At 35.7% G+C, this 20,272-nt stretch overlaps 1 protein-coding gene across 1 annotated transcript; it reads right to left on the bottom strand.

The window, feature by feature from the left end:
• Positions 1–18,581: 18,581 nt before the first annotated feature.
• Positions 18,582–19,523, bottom strand: LOC123660579. The gene has a single exon (XM_045595635.1). It carries the CDS (start codon positions 19,521–19,523, stop codon positions 18,582–18,584), a length of 942 nt encoding a protein of 313 aa, XP_045451591.1.
• Positions 19,524–20,272: the final 749 nt, after the last annotated feature.

The following is a 20,272-nucleotide window of genomic DNA, read 5'->3' as shown; positions in this document are numbered from 1 at the left end:
CCTCTAAAGTTATTTCATTAAACTTTTGACAAAATAAGTTGACTCAATTTTCGCCTATACCTCTTAAAACTCTGAAAGCTGGCTTACGTGCACATTTGAAATGTCTCAGCAACGATGAAGAAATCAAGGATATACTTGAACCGCTATCTATAAGAATATCGACAGGAATTCCCTGTATGACTGCTACTACTATATCTTTGTGTTTATTATGGCGGTTTTCCTGGCAGAAGTTCACATTATTCGTGTTACGAGAATCAGATTTAAGTCTTGCAAAACAAGTTTCAATTTTATGACCCGGTTTTTTGCAGAAAGTGCAAGGTGTGGATTTATTTAAACTCAGAGCAGAACTATCCTTCTTATTGTTTTCATCGTTGTTGATTTTATTAAAAATGGTTTTAGACTTCTTAAAACAATGAGACTGTGTATGACCACGTTGGCCACATACAAAACATTTACCTTCCTCAAATTTACGTCTACGAAAGTTTGCATCATGATTTAAGTTAGAAAAACGGCTATTACGAGTGCTGTCACTAGATTTCTTATTAATCGTTGAGGATTTGACATAAATAGAGAAGAATTCTACTAGCTCATTTGGCATTAACTTCGCATTGGTAGCCGAAGCACGAATTTGCGGATCCGTAATGCCCCGTATAACTATCGCTGAAATTAGTTCATCACTCAACCCCCTAACTATGCGTAGCTTTAATAAGGACCGGCGAGCATAATCGGCATATGTCAGGTATTTATCAGAATCATTACTCATGACCTCGTATAAAATATTTGAAATATCCGGTTTCCTAGGGCACAACGGCTTAAATTCTTTCTTAAAATTGCTCCAACTACGATCGTTAGTTACCCATTCATTGAGCCAAGTCCTAGCATCCCCTTTAAGACAGTTACCGATGCGAGACAGACACTCATTATCGTTCCAATAGTTTGTACTCTTAGCACGATCAACTTCCTCACACCAGGCGTCTATATCGTGGATACTAGGATCGAAATTAGATATGTAATAAGATTGGTTAGATCTCACCGTTGTGTTGATTGAACGTATCGCATCGATTATACGATCGGTCCCGCTGGCGTCATGGTCCGTAATTGCACTCACGGGACGCCCCGGCGAGGACAGCACAGCAGACTCTCGGCCTTCCACCGCCGAGCTCTGATACTCAGCTACAGGTGCGGTGACAGGTCGCAGCCGTGGTGGCGTTGGCGCAGACGCACCGGCTCTCGGCTCGTATGGCCGCGGCTGTGAGGAGCGGCGTTGCCCCTCCAGTGCAGTTAAACGACTGAAAATTTGTTGCATTTGTTCGATTAGCACGTTATTAGGCGTCTAGAACCAGAATCACTGTCACTTGAGTGTACAGCACTGTGTACAGGACGCGAGTTACGGTTTCTAGAGCGACTTCTACTTTTACGATTTTGATTTGACATTTTCTTTACTAATTTTAACAGTAAATTACGAAAAATAAAAGTAAAATATGTAAGAAGCTAAATAGCACAATAGAGTAATAACAAATTAGTTCTCAATTCACAAATTTATTTAAAATCTTCTAAAATTATATTAAAAATCACTGTACGTACTATTAAAAATATTGAAACGTAAATATTGAAACTTACTCACCAGGGTTCTTAGTATTGTATACTTTACCATACAACCAAGCAGATTTCAACCTACTTACGTAGCGGCAAGGAACATGAAAACAATTCACTGTTCGAACGCAACAAAAACAACTCGTTAAGTGTTTCGAATCATGTTTCGAATAGTCAAACTACCATATCTCAGGAACGCAAAGCGGATTAGGTTACGTGAAGTGTCGTATCCCACTTCTGATTTTAGGAACCAGATGTGGAATCGAAATAAAAAATACAGTAACAATTACTTACAAGCTTTTATACTTATATCAGGATAGACTGTATGTAACCAAATGTGTTACAAAAATAAAATAAAGCTAACGTTTAAATAACTTTAACGAATACTACTCGATTACAAAATTACAAGGGTTTCCTACACGACACACGTTCACAGTTCACGAAGTGCGTCTCGAACTGAAACGCGCACAGCGCATGCGCGTCATCCCTCCTACGTTGACCTTTCTTCACTATTCTTCTAACAATATATATATATATATAAAACCGAAAGGTCACTCATCACGAAATCTCCGAGACTATAACACCTACAAACTTGAAATTTGACAGGTAGGCTCCTTATAGGACGTAGACATCCTCTAAGAACGGATTTTGCAAAACTCGACCCTTAAATATTTCTATGTTAAATATTTTAATTTTGATTTGTTTTCTAAAAATACATTATTTGGACACCTTTTCACCATCTATAGATAATTTCAAGTCTCTTACTTTAAAAACATAGGACTTTCATACAAACTTCCAACCCCCGTTTTACCCCCTTAGGGATCGAGTTTCGTAAAATTCCTTCTTAGGGGATGTCTACGTCCTATAAGAAACCTACCTGCCAATCATTACAGCCTATACAGTCCACTGCTGGACACAGGCCTCCACAAGTTCTGTTCTTATTCTGTTCTATTCTATTCTATTCTGTTCTATTCTGTTCTGTTCTATTCTGTTATATGCTGTTCTATTCTGTTCTGTTCTGTACTATTCTATTCTGTTCTATTCTGTTCTGTACTATTCTGTTCTATTCTGTTCTGTTCTTATTCTGTTCTATTCTGTTCTATTCTGTTCTCTTCTGTTCTGTTCTGTTCTGTTCTTATTCTATTCTGTTCTGTTCTATTCTGTTCTTATTTTGTTCTATTCTATTCTGTTCTATTCTGTTCTATTCTGTTCTATTCTGTTCTATTCTGTTCTATTCTGTTCTATTCTGTTCTATTCTGTTCTGTTCTATCCTGTTCTATTCTATTATGTTCTATTCTGTTCTATTCTATTTTGTTCTTTATTCTTTTTAGTTTTGTTCAAATTTCAAGTCCCTTACTTCAAAAACATAGGACTTTCATACAAACTACCAACCCCTGTTTTACCCCCTTAGGGATTGAGTTTTGTAAAATCCATTCTTAGGGATGCTTAAGCCTTATAAGGAGCCTACCTGCCAAATTTCAAGCTTGTAGGTGTTATAGTTTCGGAGATTTCGTGATGACTAAGTCAACCTACCATCCCCCGTTGTAACCCCAAAATGGATTTATTTTCTAAAGATAAATTATTTGGACACTTTCTCACCATCTATAGAGCAAACATTTTAAATTTCAAGTCTCTTACTTCAAAACATAGGACTTTCATACAAACTTCCAACCCCCGTTTTACCCCCTTAGGGGTCGAGTATCGTAAAATCCGTTCTTAGCGGATGCCTACGTCTTATAAGAAGCCTACCTGCCAAATTTCAAGTTTGTAGGTGTTATAGTTTCGGAGATTTCGTGATGAATGACCTTTCGCGTTTATATATATTATAGATAGATGAATGAATGATCAGTGCCTTACTACTTTCCAAGTCGATCGAGTAAAAATGAATATTAAAATTGAAACTTTTTTTTAGTCAACATTACAATTGATTTATCCATTTTTATAGGTACTATAGATGATTCCAAAGTAAAATATTTCGTTTCCAAAACGGTTATAAAATCACCGTGTATATTAGTACCTGGGTGACCGAGCCCAGCTCGGTATTTTTAGTAAATCGTGAAGGATTAGTAGTAGAAGAGAGAGAGTTAAAATGATTCGCTGCCGGTTTGGATGAAGTCTTTTTCAACCGACTTCAAAAAAGGAGGAGGTTACTCAATTCGGCTGAAGGAAACTCAATATATATATATCCCACCTTCGGTGCAACAAAGTCACAATTCAGGACACTTTTTTGTTATTTCTTTTATTACGACTTTTTGATAATTTAATATAAGATTTTTAAACTATAGCAAAGAAAGTAAACTAATAAATTTATAAAGATTTCAAACCTACTATAAATAGCAATCCAGAAATGAGGAAATAAAAGCGAAAAAAAAATTAAAAGTCCTCTCCTGTAAAATTAACAAATGAGCTGTTTTGATTTTGTTGCACCGAAGGTGCGATATATATATATCACTATCACTACATAGTATAAAACAAAGTCGCTTTCTCTGTCCCTATGTCCCCATGTGTGCTTAAATCTTTAAAACTACGCAACGGATTTTGATGCGCTTTTTTTTTATTAGATAGAGTGATTGATGAGGAAGGTTTATATGTATAATAACATCCATTAAATAGTGGAGAAATACTGTTATTTTTGAGGTTTCTAATGTGATGTCGTAAATAATTACATTTTTTCCGCTTACATTGCAAACGCAGCCTACGAGAATTACCAAAATAATGTAAGTATTATACCCATTGAAAAGTTCTACAGGAAACTCCGCTATGGTATATGTCTATCTCTTATGGATATCCCACAATAACATTTTTTTGTCATTTACTTTTTACGACAAATAATGGCTAATTTTCAAAGCGATTTTAACCACTACAGCATTAATCCTTATCTAATTAAATACCTATATAGTTTTTTTTTTCGTTTGCCTGCAAATACAATTATTAATAATTAATTAACGCAAAATAAAAATAAAAAATAACGATAAATTAAAAATTGATACAAAATACACAATTACAACGCTTCAGCCTCTAATATCCCACTACTGGTCATAGGCCTCTTTCCCCATGTAGGAGAAGGATCAGAGTTTAAAACACCACACTGCTCCAATGCGGGTTGGCGGTTATATATCTTATACTATTAAACGAGCAATTCTTGTATATATATATATATATATAGAATCTGGATCTCGGAAACGGCTCCAACGATTTTCATAAAATTTTGTATATAGGGGGTTTCGGGGGAGATAAATCTATCTAGCTAGGATTCATTTTCAGAAAATGTCGTTTTATCCCTGTTTTTAGGGAGTGAAAAAAGTATCGTTAGAATACGAAGGTAAATTTCGCAGTTGTCAATTTAGTTGTAATAGCTCGGTGGGAAATCGGCCGGTCGGGATCAACCGAGAAGATCATGGTTCAAATCCTTGTCCTTGATCAATTATTTTTTCTTTTTCTTTTTCTAATTGCACTCGTTATTTTTTATTTAAATGGGCAATTCTTATTTTTTATTATTACGTCGGTAAAATCGAAAAATATTATTCATATTTTATCATTATTATTTTTTAATTATATTTTATTTTTGATTTTTTATATTTATTTATATTTTTTATTATTGTCGGTAAAAAAAAAAATATTATTTATACTTTATAAATATGTAATTCGTATTTAAATATGATTTTCAAAAAAAAACACGATTTGTTGGAGCGCCTATCAGTTTTGAGTAGCAATTACTCTCAATTTTGTAATTGCGTATTTTGTATCAATTTTTAATTTATCTTAATTTTTTTCTTTTTTTTGCGTTAATTCATTATTAATAATTGTGACGCGGCGTTGGCGCAACGGTTACAGACATGGGCTCTACCTGTTGCGCTGGCGGTTGCGGGTTCGATCCCCGCACATGACAAACATTTGTATTGGCCATACAGGTGTTTGCCGTGGTCTGGGTGTTTGTGCAGTCCTTGTGAGTCTCCCTACCGTGCCTCGGAGAGCACTTTAAGCCGTCGGTCACGGTTGTTATCATGTACACCTGATAGCGATCGTTACTCATAGTAGGGAATATATCCGCCAACCCGCATTGGAGCAGCGTGGTGGATTAAGCTCTGATCCTTCTCCTACATGGGGAAAGATGCCTATGCCCAGTAGTGGGATATTACAGGCTGAAGCGTAGACAAATACTTGCTTAGACATTATTAAATTATGTTTGCAGGCAATCGAAAAAAAAAAACGACTTCAATTACATCAACAAGTAATACAATGTAGTTACACGAAAAAATAGTCAAGAAATACGCATTATCAAAGATTACTCCAAAAGTTGTAATCAGATCTCGATGAAATATGACCACATGATAAACATCGGCTTTCGATTAAGTTAAAAATCGTCAAAATCGGTACACCCAGTCAAAAGTTATGCGGATTTTCGAGAGTTTCCCTCGATTTCTGTGGGATCCTATCATCAAATCCTGGTTTCCTTATCATGGTACCACACCAGGGATATCTCCTTTCCAACAAAAAAAAAGAATTATCAAAATTTTATCATAAGCGACGAAGTTGTCCCCGAACATACATTAAATATATATATGTATATGTATATAGATATCGCACCTTCGGTGCAACAAAGTCAAAACGGCTCATTTATTAATTTTACAGGAGAGAACTTTTTTTTTTTTTTTTCGTATTTACTTCCTCATTTCTGGATTACTATTTATGGTAGGTTTGAAATCATTATAAAATTAATAGTTTACTTTCTTTGCTATAGTTTAAAAATCTTATATTGAATTATCAAAAAGTCCTAATAAAAGACACAACAAAAAAGTGTTCTGAATTGAGACTTTGTTGCACCGAAGGTGCGATATAATACATATAATAGCTGACTCGACAAACGTTGTCTTGCCGCTAAACGCTATTTAAAAATAGGGGTTGGTGGTAGAAGGGTGGAAATTTAGGGTTATATGTATCTTTCAACGCCAAATCATAATAAAATAAAAAATAAATAATGTATCTAAAGATTAAAAAAAATTGGGATAGAATACCCTTAACATTTAGGGAGATGAAAAATAGATGTTGTTTGATTCTCAGACCTACCCAATATGTACACAAAATTTCATGAGAATCGGTCAAGCCGTTTCGGAGGAGTTTAACTACAAACACCGCGACACGAGAATTTTATATATTAGATATATTCTCATAACTCTCTCTTCTACTACTAATCCTTTACGATTTACTAAAAATACCGAGCTGGGCTCGGTCACCCAGGTACTTCCCTACTAAGCGAGTAACGATCGCTATCAGGTGTACATGATAACAACCGGGGCCGACGGCTTAACGTGCTCTCCGAGGCACGGTGGGGAGACCCACAAGGACTGCACAAACACCCAGACCACGGCAAACACCTGTACGGCCAATACAAATGTTTGTCACGTGCGGAGATGAACCCGCAACCACCAGCGCAACAGGTACAATCCATGGCGTAACCGTTGCGCCAACGCGTGTCACACACAATTACAAGATTGAGAGTAATTGCTTCTCAAAACTGATAGGCGCTCCAAAAAATCGTGTTTTTTTTTTTTTGAAAATCATATTTAAATACGAATTACATATTTATAAAATGTGAATAAAAAATTTTTACCAACAACAATAAAAAATATAAATAAATATAAAAAATCAAAAATAATAATGATAAAATATGAATAATATTTTTCGATTTTACCGACATAATAATAAAAAATAAGAACTGCCTATTTAAATAAAAAATAAAGAGTGCAATTAAAAAAAAAGAAAAAATATTTTTTCAGGGACATGGGGATTTGAACCATGATCTTCTCGGTTGATCCCGACCGGTCGATTTCCCACCGAGCTATTGCAACTAAATTGACGGATGCAAAATTTACCTTCGTATTCTAACGATATTTTTTTCACTCCCTAAAAACAGGGATAAAACGACATTTTCTAAAAATGAATCCTAGCTAGGTGGGTTTATCTTCCCCGAAACCTCCTGTATACTAAATTTTATGAAAATCGTTGGAGCCGTTTCCGAGATTCAGATTATATATATACATATATATATACAAGAATTGCTCGTTTAATAGTATAAGATAAAAAATATGTATATATTTTTATTATCATTATTATTATTTAAACTCATATTACATTAAAAAATATTACAGTAATACACTCCAAAAATCGCAGAGATTTGTCCGGAGTGTTAAGTTTGAATACAGTTCATTTAAGCAATTAAAAATAAGGTGGGTAGTTCTACTAACTATATTTCGTATTAATGTAAATGTAATATGTTGTATGTTCGTATTAATGTAAATGTAATAATGTGATTCGGTGTAAATGCGTACGTAGGGAAGGCGATCGAGACGCAAAACTGGTTTGTTACAAACAGTTACAGGATGATAAGATAATACGACCTCAATTCATTTTTTATATTTTTTTAATAGTGATTCTTTTCCTAAATGGCAAATCTAATCAATTCAACAAGCGAGTAGTCAAATATTCCGTGGTCCTTTCCCCACATACGTTATTTGTTGCAGTAGTTGTTATAAGTTTTTTTTTGTTGTTATTTGTTATGTATTAATTTTATGGTGCATTTTGTGCTGTATTTCCATATTAAAAAAGTTTTCTTTTAATACGTTATATTAAAATTTATATTCTACCGGTAACACGTTGTAATGCTTTAAAAGTTTATTATCATCATTTTTATATTGTTCTTTTATTTTAGGAGGTACGATTTTTTTTTAGGATTTCTAACTTTTTACCTTTGTATTAAGACAAGTTTTAAAGGTTCTATCATAGGTCGTGATACCCTAGCTTATGATTGAATCAGCCAAAGCATTGTAAAGCATAAGTAGAATTTTAAATGGTATTCTCTTCTTAATTATAACTACATTAGCTAAGAAGGTTCTGAGTTTGTCACATACAGTACTTATGTGAGGTTTCCAATTAAAATAACAGTCCATCACCAATCCAAGATAAGTATGCTTTTCAACAGTTTCTATAACTGGGCACTTGCATTGGTTGATATTTAGATGAATAAAATTATGATTATGGGCTTTTAATCTATTATTTGTTTAACAGAACGTCTCAGTTTATGGTGAGCTTATGTGAACTAGTTTTGTCTTGGATGCGTTAAGTACAAGCCCGTTATCATGACACCACTTATATAGTAAATCAAAATCATGCTGCATTTTTTCCAGTGCTTTGTTTACGTTTGAATCTGCTATTAAGAGGCAAGTGTCATCAGCGTACTGGTAGGATGAGCAAAATTTAAATATATTTTTATGTCATTTACGTACTGTAACATCCCTGTACTGTAGGGATTAATAATGATTAAGTGCTTCATCAGCACCTTTAAGTCCATAGATTTATCCCATAGTAAAGTTCAAGCTCAGTTCGGATCTGATCGCGGAACCATTAACACTTGCCGAATTTCTCATGACTAAGTTGTCCTACATTAATTATATTATAAATTATAAGTGTTAATAAATAAATTCTTTTTTAAAAAAGATTTTAATTTTTTCAATGATAACATTTGGTGGCAGCGGTGGGATCCCGAAAACATTCCATAGTGCCTAATAAATAAGGATCCCAATAAAGTAAAAACGTGCAAGTGAGTGAGTGAGTGTCTAAATCCAGAAGTTCCCGATCCGAACTCAACCGAAGGTCATAGCATTGACCATTCTAAACTGGAAGTATCCCGGTATCCTGAGTCACGCTGAGAGTCCATTGTGCGGCAAGCGGTATCTAGCTGTTGGGGCATATACGCCTGACGCAGCTCTGTATCCAGCACCGACCTAGCCAACGTGATATCCCGACAGCATCCTCACATCGAGTCCAGCATTTAAACCCAGGTTCCAGTTAAATCAAGATGAAGTGTGTGAAATTATTCCTGTGAGTCGAACTATTTTATTTTATTTATCCAGAAATTATTGTGAACAATTTCCAGTGGGAAAACTTTTATCTGTGTAGTCATAATTTACATGTTTATAGAAGTATTTAGGCATTTCATAATTTAATTTGTTAACATTTATTAAATTGAAACCTAATTGTAATTCAATATAATTCAACGCAGTCATTCTTATCAATTATTTCTCATAACTATTATCGCATTCATAGCGTATTGATTTCATTTGTATTATAATACCTTAGAATACTATACTACTCCTGTTTACAGGTTTCGTCTACTTTTAATTTTATTTTTCATATATATATTTACATTATATTTAATTTAATTTTATTTAATTTTGTTCAAAATGTCGAAATTCCAAAAAGGAATTGCGTTGAAGAAGAAGAAATCCCATTAAATACAATATTAAAATTTATAAAACCCTTTACCGGTGACCGAGATAAACTTACCGCCTTTTTAAAGAATTGCAACAGCGCTATCTCCTTGGCATCTTCACGACAGGAACAGTCAATTAGAAGGTAAAGTTGAGACAGCTTGTTCCATAAAAGACTTCGATTCCTGGGCATCTTTAAAAGAATTTCTTAAAACCCAATTCGGTGAGCTTAAACATTACGCCCACCTTCTCACAGAATTACAAGACTGTAAAGGCAATCTAGAAACTGTTAGTCAGTTTTGCCTAAGGATAGAAACTTGCTTACAGAAATTATTAACAGAGGTCTCTACAACAGAGGTCAGTTTCTAATTCTAAGAAAATGGAGCTAGCGGGTAGGTTAGCAGCTATGGAGGACCTTGCCCTTCATACTTTCACACTAGGTTTACATCCCCGAATTTCTAACCTCGTAAGGTGTAGAGACCCTAAGAATCTAAATGATGCTATAAACTGTGTCATATCGGAGGAGAAAATCCAACAGTTCTCTTCCCGCAATAATTTCAAACAAAAATCCAATGAAATAATCCCCAAAAGAAACGACTTTAATGATAGACCCCGATCAAAGTATAATTATAATAATGACAAAAATCAATATGCCCCTTCCTCTTCTAAAGAAGCGCCGTTTTGAAGGTATTGTAAGAAAATCGGTCATACTGTTACGTGTTAGGGTTCGAAGGATTTGGAGAGAAGGACCTGCTGACTCTTTTGGAGACTTTATTCACTAGCACTAGGTTCAACACAAAGCACTAGGTTCAAATACTAAGCACTAACGATGTCCTAAGTCGTAGCCAATGTCGTAGGTTTCGCTGGTACCCCTCTTGATCACTAGTTTTCACTTTGAAGTCGCCTCGAAGATCGCTCAAACTGAACTGAACTCGCTCGCCTCCCTGCGGCTATTTATATCGGCCGAGACGAGGCCCAGACCGTTCTGGAAAGTTCGCGCATGTATCCGGTTTTCGAGACTATACTTCTATATAGTTCCACAGTAGTTCCTCTAACGCCATCTAGTATTGAGTAGAGAGTTTCATGCTGTCGCTGTCTTTGTGTGGTTTCAATGGTTGCTGCTAGATGGCGCTAGTTTCTTTGTGTGTTCGTAACACTATTCCCCTCTTAGAGATGCTCGTCCCGAGCATCGTTGTTACTGCCATGGTAACGCGCCAAACGGTCTATGTGTACCACTTTAAATGTCCCGCTAGGTTGCTTTTGAATCCTGTAAGTCACATCATTTAGTCGGGTAACCACTTTGTATGGGCCGTCCCACTTGGTCTGCAACTTTGGAGATTTACCTTTCCGGCGGGTTGGGTTATGCAGCCATACCAGTGACCCTTTCTTGAAGCCGCTCGTGTTCGATTTCCGGTCGTATCTGGTTTTCATGTTCTCGCTTGACTGTAACCCATTTTCCCGAACCAAGGCGTGTATATAGTGCATTTTTTCCCTTAAATCGCTGACATAGTCTTGTACTATATTTGGTCCCTCCGGTGACCCTCCAGTCAATAGGTCTACTGGTAATCGTAATTTTCTACCGTAATTGACATACGCCGGGGTAGCTTTTATGCTCTCATGCTCGGCGGTCCGGTACGACAGAAGGAAGAGTGGTATATGCTTGTCGCAATCCTTTTGTTTGTCATCTAACAATTTCGCCAAATGCCTCTAAAGGGTCTGGTTAAATCTCTCAACCATTCCACCAGACTGTGGATGGTACGCGGTGGTCCTCGTCTTATGCATGCCCAAAATTCTGCACAATTCCTGGAATAGTTGCGATTCGAAGTTCCTGCCCTGATCAGAATGGATTTCTAGAGGCACACCAAAGCGACATATCACTTCTTCGACTAACTTAGAAGTGACTGTTGTAGCTTCTTGGTTTGGTATGGCGAACACTTCGGGCCATTTGGTGAAGTAGTCCATGACGACCATAAAATACTTGTTTCCCGATTCCGTTACAGGAAATGGCCCCGCTACGTCAACTGCATTTCGTTCCCACGGTGCACCGACATTATACAACCGCAGGTTCCCACGGCTCCTGGTCTGTGGTCCTTTTACAGCAGCGCAAGTAGTACATTTGCGGCACCAATCCTGTACATCATCTCGACAATGCAACCAGTAAAATCGTTCTCGCACTTTTGTTAACGTCCTCTTGACACCTAGATGACCTCCTGATATGCCATCATGTAATCTAGTGTATCACTATAAACATTTGTATAGGGCATACAGAATTTTGTCGTCATATGGGCGTTTGTATTTGTGCACAGAAACACACACGTGTTTCTGGACCCCCGACACAGAAGTAAATCCTAGGAGAGGCCGTTGAGTGTGAGGCGTTATTTATTTATTAGTTTACAATTATTTCATTTTATAAACATTTTCACCAAAATAAAATAGTTTTTCGAATGATAATAATATTTGATTATGGGGTGCATATTTCGTATTATATGATACTAACTGTGCCCGCGACTTCGTCCGCGTGGAATTTAATAAAAAGTTATTGTTCACTTCGCAGTATAAAGCATAAAATAAATAAATGTCTAAAATAAAAGTAACCTGTGTTACTCCTTACTACATCAGCTATCTGTCAGTGAAAGTCTTGTCAAAATCGGTTCAGAGATTAGCAGGAACAAACAGACAGACAGACAGACAAAAATTATAAAAAATCTTATTGGGTATATGTACCGTGTATACATCCATATGCATTTAGTAAAAAACGTTTATTTTAAGATTACAAACAGACACTCTAATTATATTTATTTGTATAGATGCGTGCTTATATATATTTTTTTTAATTTAGGTGGAACGTTGTTTACGTGACCTTCGCTTCCGATACCAAATATTATTTTATCCTCTCTTACTTCTATAATCTTATTTCACGTATGACTATGAAATCAATGTTCCAAGTCATGATTGCATTCAATTAATTCTATTTCAAAGTTGGAACGGTCGATTTTTGATATGATATTAAAAAATGCTGTGTGGTTATGGCATCAAAGAATTTAGCCACCCCCTCTCTTCCCGTGGGTGTCATAAGAGGCGACTAAGGGATAACACAGTTCCACTACCACCTTGGAACTTAAAAAGCCGACCGGTGACGAGATAACCATCCAACTGCTGGCTTTGAAATACACAGGCCGAAGACGGGCAGCAGCGTCTTCGGTGCGACAAAGCCAGCTCTGCGGTCACCAACCCGCCTGCCCAGCGTGGTGACTATGGGCAAAACACATGAGTTCATATGTGTATTATATACTTGTTGCGGACTAACGCAACACCACGGGCGCGGTGTGCGGCGAGGGACGGAGGGACAGCCCCACCATCGGATCGGAGCGAGGACATCGGCGGCTCGACCTACGACACGTCAGCGACCCTTTGTTTCTACGCCTAAGACTATCTATTTAATATTTGCTGCATTCACATTTTTGTTCCCGGAACGGCTAATAAACCAGAGATATATGTATACAGTCCACTTAGTATTAATTTAACGTTCACCAGAACACTAACAATGGTCCTTTAGGATTGCCGTTTCGGACTGTGTGGACTTCAGCAGCGCTTCAAAGAGAACCAAGAAACAAACATCATCGTTACGTTTGGATGGATTAAGCTTGTGAGTTCGTTCCAATTAATCTTTTATCATCCTATATTTTTTGCTTTTTTTTTTTTTTAAAACTACCTTTACTTAGTGAGTGCCAAGTAAGACGAATTATTGAGATTTTTAGTTACATAATTTCAATGGAATAAAATTTAAATTCCTTCTTTAATCGATTAAAAAGCAAAATATTACTGTACATTTTATACATTTATAAAGTTTCTTTACGAGTTAGGTCGATCGGCTCGCAGTCGTCCGCTCACCTATTGTTCGCAGTTCTCTCAGTTACGTATTAATCGACTCAGTTCATCAGTTTATTATAGTTGAATATTGTTATTTGTTTATTTTTTCAATTTATTTAACTTTACTATTCGATCGTATTTCCTATCGCTATGGCCGAAACAAAGATGGAAAAGTTAATTAAAAAGCGTGCTAGTATTAAAGCAAAATTAACCATCTTCTCTAATTTTATTAATATACTACCTTCAAAGGAACTAAGCAGTGTACAATTGTTAGATTTAGAAGGAAGACTTAGTAAATTCGATAGTTTATATATTGTTTTCGACCAATTACAGTGCGACATTGACAATTTGGAGAATGAGTGCCAGGAACGCGAATACTTTGAAAATCAGTATCACGAGCTTATTGCTAAGGCCCGTGGTTTACTTGGTGAGCAGCCCTCTCATCGGCGTGAGCTTCAGGATGGTTCCGTGGCGAGTTTCGAGGATGTAAAGGCAGGTGGTTCTAAATTTAACTGTGTTAGATTACCAAAAATTTCAATACCCACTTTTCATGGTCACTATCAACATTGGCTGGAATATAGGGACACATTTATATCTTTAATCCACTCAAGGTCTGATATAGATGATATTAATAAATTGCATTATCTGCGTGCGTCTTTAAAAGATAGTGCTTTACTGGTTATTGATAGTTAAGATGTAAAAGGCGATAATTATGCGAACGCTTGGAAATTATTATGCAGTAGGTATGACAACAAAAGGTTACTTGTAAACAATCATGTACAGGCTTTATTCAACGTAGAACAAATACAAAAAGAATCTTCTCAGTCTATTCGTCACCTCACAGACATCACAAATAAAAATTTACGTGCTCTGTCAACATTAGACCAGCCCACTCAGTATTGGGACGCCTTAATCATTCATATGATGGCTGATAAGCTCGATACAACTACTCGTAGGGAATGGGAAACACATAGAAATTCCCTGAATAATCCACCGCCACTTGATATTTTTATGACATTCCTTAGCAATAGAGCAGATTTATTAGAAACATTACAAGAAAGCAAAATTATAAAATCACAAAAATACGATTACAATAAATCTAACACAAATTTCCTTGCAGATATAAAACATAATCAAAATTCAAATTATAATATAAATAAAGCACAAAACGTTTATAAAAAAGTAGTAAATTGTCCTATGTGTAATCAAAGTCATTTCTTATTTAACTGTGAGACATTCAAATCTCTTTTTATTGAAGATCGTATAAAAAAGGCTAAGGATGTTAAGGTATGTCTTAATTGCTTACGGCCAGAGCACATAGAAAACAGATGTAATCTTGTTTCATGTAAATATTTAAAAAAGGGCATAATACGCTTTTGCACTTACACACAACGGAGTCTACTAAGCCTATTGTTTCAGTAAATAACTTTGCTAATTCGACTAATTTAAAACAGTTAAGTACTCCTCCACTCGGCTTGCTTTCCACAGCGCGAGTGAAGGTGGACGACAGCAAGGGCGTCGAGCACTTAGCCAGAGTATTGCTAGATAATGGCAGCACTGCTAACTTCGTTACGACTTCTTTCTGCGGTAAGCTGGGTTTGTCTCGACGTAACGAGAGCGCCACGGTGACAGGTATTAATAATAATATTTCAAAAAGTACAGTCTTGTAGTCTTACTATAAAGTCTCTTAATAACGACTATAGAACTACTCGACTGTCACATTTTACCTCAGATTACCGAAGCTTTACCATCTTCTTTTATTAATATTAAGGATATTCCAATTCCTTCAGGAATAAATCTAGCTGATTCATCTTTTAATAAGCCTGCAACTATAGACATACTAGTTGGGGCCGACGTTTTTTGGTCAGTCTTAGGAAAAAATTCCATTGACTTAGGTAAACATTTACCGAAACTTTATGAAACGAAACTGGGTTGGTTGGTGTCAGGCTATGTTGCTCGTCCTAAATCACACTCTTCTCCTTTTATTTGTAATTTTTTAAATGAAAGCTTAAATCCAGACTTGTCTCGTTTCTGGGAATTAGATACGGTAGCAACTGTGCACTCCATGTCTCCGGAGGAACGTGCCTGTGAACAGCATTTTTTAGAAAACACTACACGTAGGAATGATTGCCGTTTTGTAGTATCAATGCCACTGAAAAAAGATCCTTCAGTCTTAGGTGAATCTTATCAAAAGGCAAAATGTCGTTTCTTATCATTAGAACGTAAGTTTCAAAGAGATCCTATTTTTAAGAATAAATATATTGAGTTCATGAAGGAATATGAACATCTTGGTCACATGACAGAAAATAAGGAGTTTTTACACAGTTGTCCAATTAGTTATTTTTACCCCACCACGGTGTCATCCGTGAGTCGAGCCTTACTACAAAACTTCGAACAGTTTTCGACGCTTCAGCGGCCACCTCTTCAGGCGTGTCACTTAATGACATCCAGATGGTCGGTCCAACTGTACAAGAAGATCTTTACTCCATTTTGATACGTTTCCGTCAACACAAGTATGTCGTTACTGGAGATATTGAAAAAATGTATAGAGCGATTGAACTCAATCAGTTACAACGCTCTCTGCAACAGATAATTTTCCGTTATAATTCTAATGAACCATTAAAAACTTATGCTCTTAATACGGTGACCTATGGCACGGCATCTGCGCCATACTTAGCTACTAAATGTTTGGTTACATTAGCATCAAATGTCCTTGATGATGATTTGAAACAGTCTATACAAAAAGATTTTTATATGGATGACTATATAGGGGTCTTCTACTATTGCCAATACCGTAACACTTTGCAAGGGCGTAATATCTACTTTAGAATCAGTTAAATTTAATTTAAGAAAATTAAGGTCTAATAATCTATCAATTTTAAAATAGATATCTCCTTGTTATCATAAAACGAATAATATTTAAAATTTTCAGAAACTAATTCTAATGTTGCTTCAAAAACTTTAGGTCTCAGCTGGATATGTGATTCTGATATTCTGTCATTTTCAATTGATATTGAACGGCTAATAAACCAGAGATATATGTATACAGTCCACTTAGTATTAATTTAACGTTCACCAGAACACTAACAATACTATATATTAAAACATTTACTTATTTGTATGTTTTTTAACCGACTTCCAAAAAAGGAGGAGGTTTTCAATTAGACTGTATTTTTTTTTTATGTATGTTACATCAGAACTTTTGACCGGGTAGACCGATTTCGACAAATTTTGTTTTAATCGAAAGGTGGTGTGTGCCAATTGGTCCCATTTAAATTTATTTGAGATATAACAACTACTTTTCGAGTTATATCTAATAATGCGTTTTTACTTGACTATTTTTTCGTCGACCTACGTTGTATTATACCGCATAACTTTCTACTGGATGTACCGATTTTGATAATTCTTCTTTTGTTGGAAAGAAGATATCCCTAGTTTAGTACTATGATAAGGAAACCAGGATCTGATGATGGAATCCCAGAGAAATCGAGGGAAACTCTTGAAAATCCGCAATAACTTTTTACTGGGTGTACCGATTTTGATAATTCTTTTTTGTTGGAAAGAAGATATCCTTAGTTTAGTACCATGATAAGGAAACCAGGATCTGATGATGGGATCCCAGAGAAATCGAAAGAAACTCTTGAAAATTTTAATTTAATCGAAAGCTGATGTTTGTCATGTGGTCACATATAAGTTTTATTGAGACCTGATAACTACTTTTTGAGTAATCTTTGATAACGCGTAGTTACTTGACAATTTTTTCGTCGATCTACGTTGTATTACTCGTCGATATAATTGAAGTCGGTTTTTTTTTTCGTTTGCGAGCAAACACAATTATATATATTTTTTTAAATATTTATGGAAGTCTATCATATCGTAGTTTTTATTAACGTATGTTTGATTATGCCTCGTATTTATAGTATTAAACATGTAAACAATTTTTTTAAGGTTATTTATTATTGATTTTTCCTCCTAAATATGTGCATACTTCTAACCGCTGCTACTGTATCGTGTCCAGTACCCTGTACCCAAAGGTTATCTGGAAGAAAACACTATTTAACGATAAGATCGCCTTTGTATAACTTGTATTGTATCTTTCTTAATATGTGTCTGTATTTCGGTGTACATTAAGAATAAATAATAAATAAATATCGTCTCTAATGGCATGCCATCTCTACTCAAGCCAGTCAACGAAACCTACTCTACGTTTAGAATTTGGGAGTTTATGAATGGTTAAAGATAACACTAAAATGTTGAAGCAGTAATAGCAGTTGTGCCTTATTTTAACACAACACTTATTTAAGACGTTATAAAACGTATAAAGAATATAGTGTTTTGAAAGGTACCTCTAGTGGCTGTGTTACGAGTAGAGGTATCTTTCAAGCTATATTTTGCTTCTGGAGTTAAAAAAATGGTACTTAACAATATGTTGTTATCATTATTTTGTATATATATATTGTATGGAACAGTCTATGGTTGAGTGAGAGACGACATGTGAGGGAAGGTTATGAGGGAAACCAAACCCAATGAAAGTCGATCTAACACTAAATTTATTAAGATTATTTTGAGTATATATAGGCAGAAGTACAGACGTCATTTGACGTCATTCGTAGCAAACAAATATCAATTTCATTAGAAATCTGCATAAGAAAAATAACAATTTCGTAATAAATCAGCTAAATTAAAGAGGTTACTAATTAGCAAAACAATCATATTGCTCAATGTGCGTTGACCCGTACATCCTCCCGACTCAAAGAAGAAAGATAATTTTGATATTAAAATCTACAATAACAATACAATTAAAATTTAAGTACATAGATTTAAATAACTTATATAATAATCATCACTGCACTACACTTTAATTGGTATGTCCAGTCGAACGAATCGCGGTCGCGCGCTCGGGGGAGCAGGGGCCTCCTGGTCTTCGTTCGTATCTGCTGCAACTGGGACTGCGGTCGTGGAGACGTCTGTCACAGCACTGCTCAGTATAATTTTGTTTCTGCGATATCGCATGGTCCCGTACAGACATCCCACAACAATGATAGACCCTAAGATTATATACAAGACAGAGTACTGATGTATATCGTGTATACTGAGTGATGCGTTTTCCTGCTCCTTGAGGTTAATGATCTGAGACTTCATCCGGCGCCACAAGTCTTCATGATCCTCGGGTGTAAACAGTTGGAAATCCGAAGTATTTATTATGGAATTTAATATTGAATAATCGGCTGGGATCGATATGTTTTCTTGGACCTTAACTTGGCTCATATAACTATTTTGAGTGAATATAGAGAAGGTGTCACCTTTTATTGTACAACCTTGACCGATTTGTAAAAGGCCATTCCCGGTCAGTGTTGTCAATACAACTCCAGTGTCAATGCAAAATATGCGCACTGTGCATTTCCCACAGCAGGAATAAAGCCACTTGTTGTTGTTATGTAACTTGACCCAGCGCACGCGACATGGTGCCTCCTTTGTTTTACATATTGTTGTATTGTGTATACTCAAGTTACACATTCCGCTGGTTATTTGTAATTCGTATATCGGCTTATCGAGAGCGCATAATAATTTGTTTGTCTGTATGTGGACACAATTTTCTACATCTGATTCTGTCAAGATGAGTAGTAAGTCCTTTTGTAGATTGAATGCAATGTATGGTGCGATAAATTCTACGTTATAATGCTGCTGAGGAGGGGTTATTACTCTATCCAGTTCAAAATTTTCCTTAATTACCAAAGGAATCTTGATTTCGATTATCAAATAAGAAGAACCAATGTCGCCGTTGACCTTCATTAACTTATAAAAGTTCCTTAAAATTGTTTTTATCAGCAGGCAAAGTCAGGTCATTCGGTATATGTCGGTATATGATATTTAATTGTTTTTCCAATTGTTCAGGCAGCAAAAATGATCGTCTAAATGACCGTTTGCGAGGCTTGTTAAAGTGATTATAACGCTTTCTTGCAAGTGTCGTAGGTTTGATATAATCATAGCTGAGACTGAGGATGACAAAATGTGTAATTCATTGTTAGCTATCTTCTCAGTTCGATTACTAGCAAAAGAAAGATTCGTTAGACATTTCTGTAGTATTCCGAATTGCTTGTTTAATATTTCTTCATTCCTCTGAAGAATGTTATATTGCGCTTCTATGACACTTGTTTGATTTTTTAATAAGGCTCGTAGAAGGTCCTCGTTTACAGAAAATTTGGTTTTGTTCTTTTCATATTTCTTATTACTTTTCTCATGTTTCTTATTAACACCCCTTTTATTCAGCACACAAGAGGAAACTTGATATTTTTGCGGAGTTGGAGTATTCAGTTGGGTTGATGACCCACTAGACATGTCAGTCAGCGAGTTTGTAGACTGCTTATTAATGTTTATAGTATAGGCGTCATGTAACATTGTGTTATGACTCTTTTTACATAGTTTGCATTTTTTCATTGACGTACATAAATTCTTGTTATGTGCATACAAGCAATTATGACAAAAGTTAAAATCTTCGATAATTTGATAACGTTCGCCCGGTGTTAATTTGATAAACCTTT

The sequence above is a fragment of the Melitaea cinxia genome, chromosome 15 (assembly GCF_905220565.1).
Source record: "Melitaea cinxia chromosome 15, ilMelCinx1.1, whole genome shotgun sequence".
Lineage (NCBI taxonomy): Eukaryota > Metazoa > Arthropoda > Insecta > Lepidoptera > Nymphalidae > Melitaea > Melitaea cinxia.
This window is presented reverse-complemented; position numbering and strand designations above follow the sequence as displayed.

Excerpts from the sequence above, each read along its gene's own strand:
- LOC123660579 (XM_045595635.1), bottom strand. The coding sequence starts at position 19,523 with ATGAAGGTCAACGGCGACATTGGTTCTTCTTATTTGATAATCGAAATC.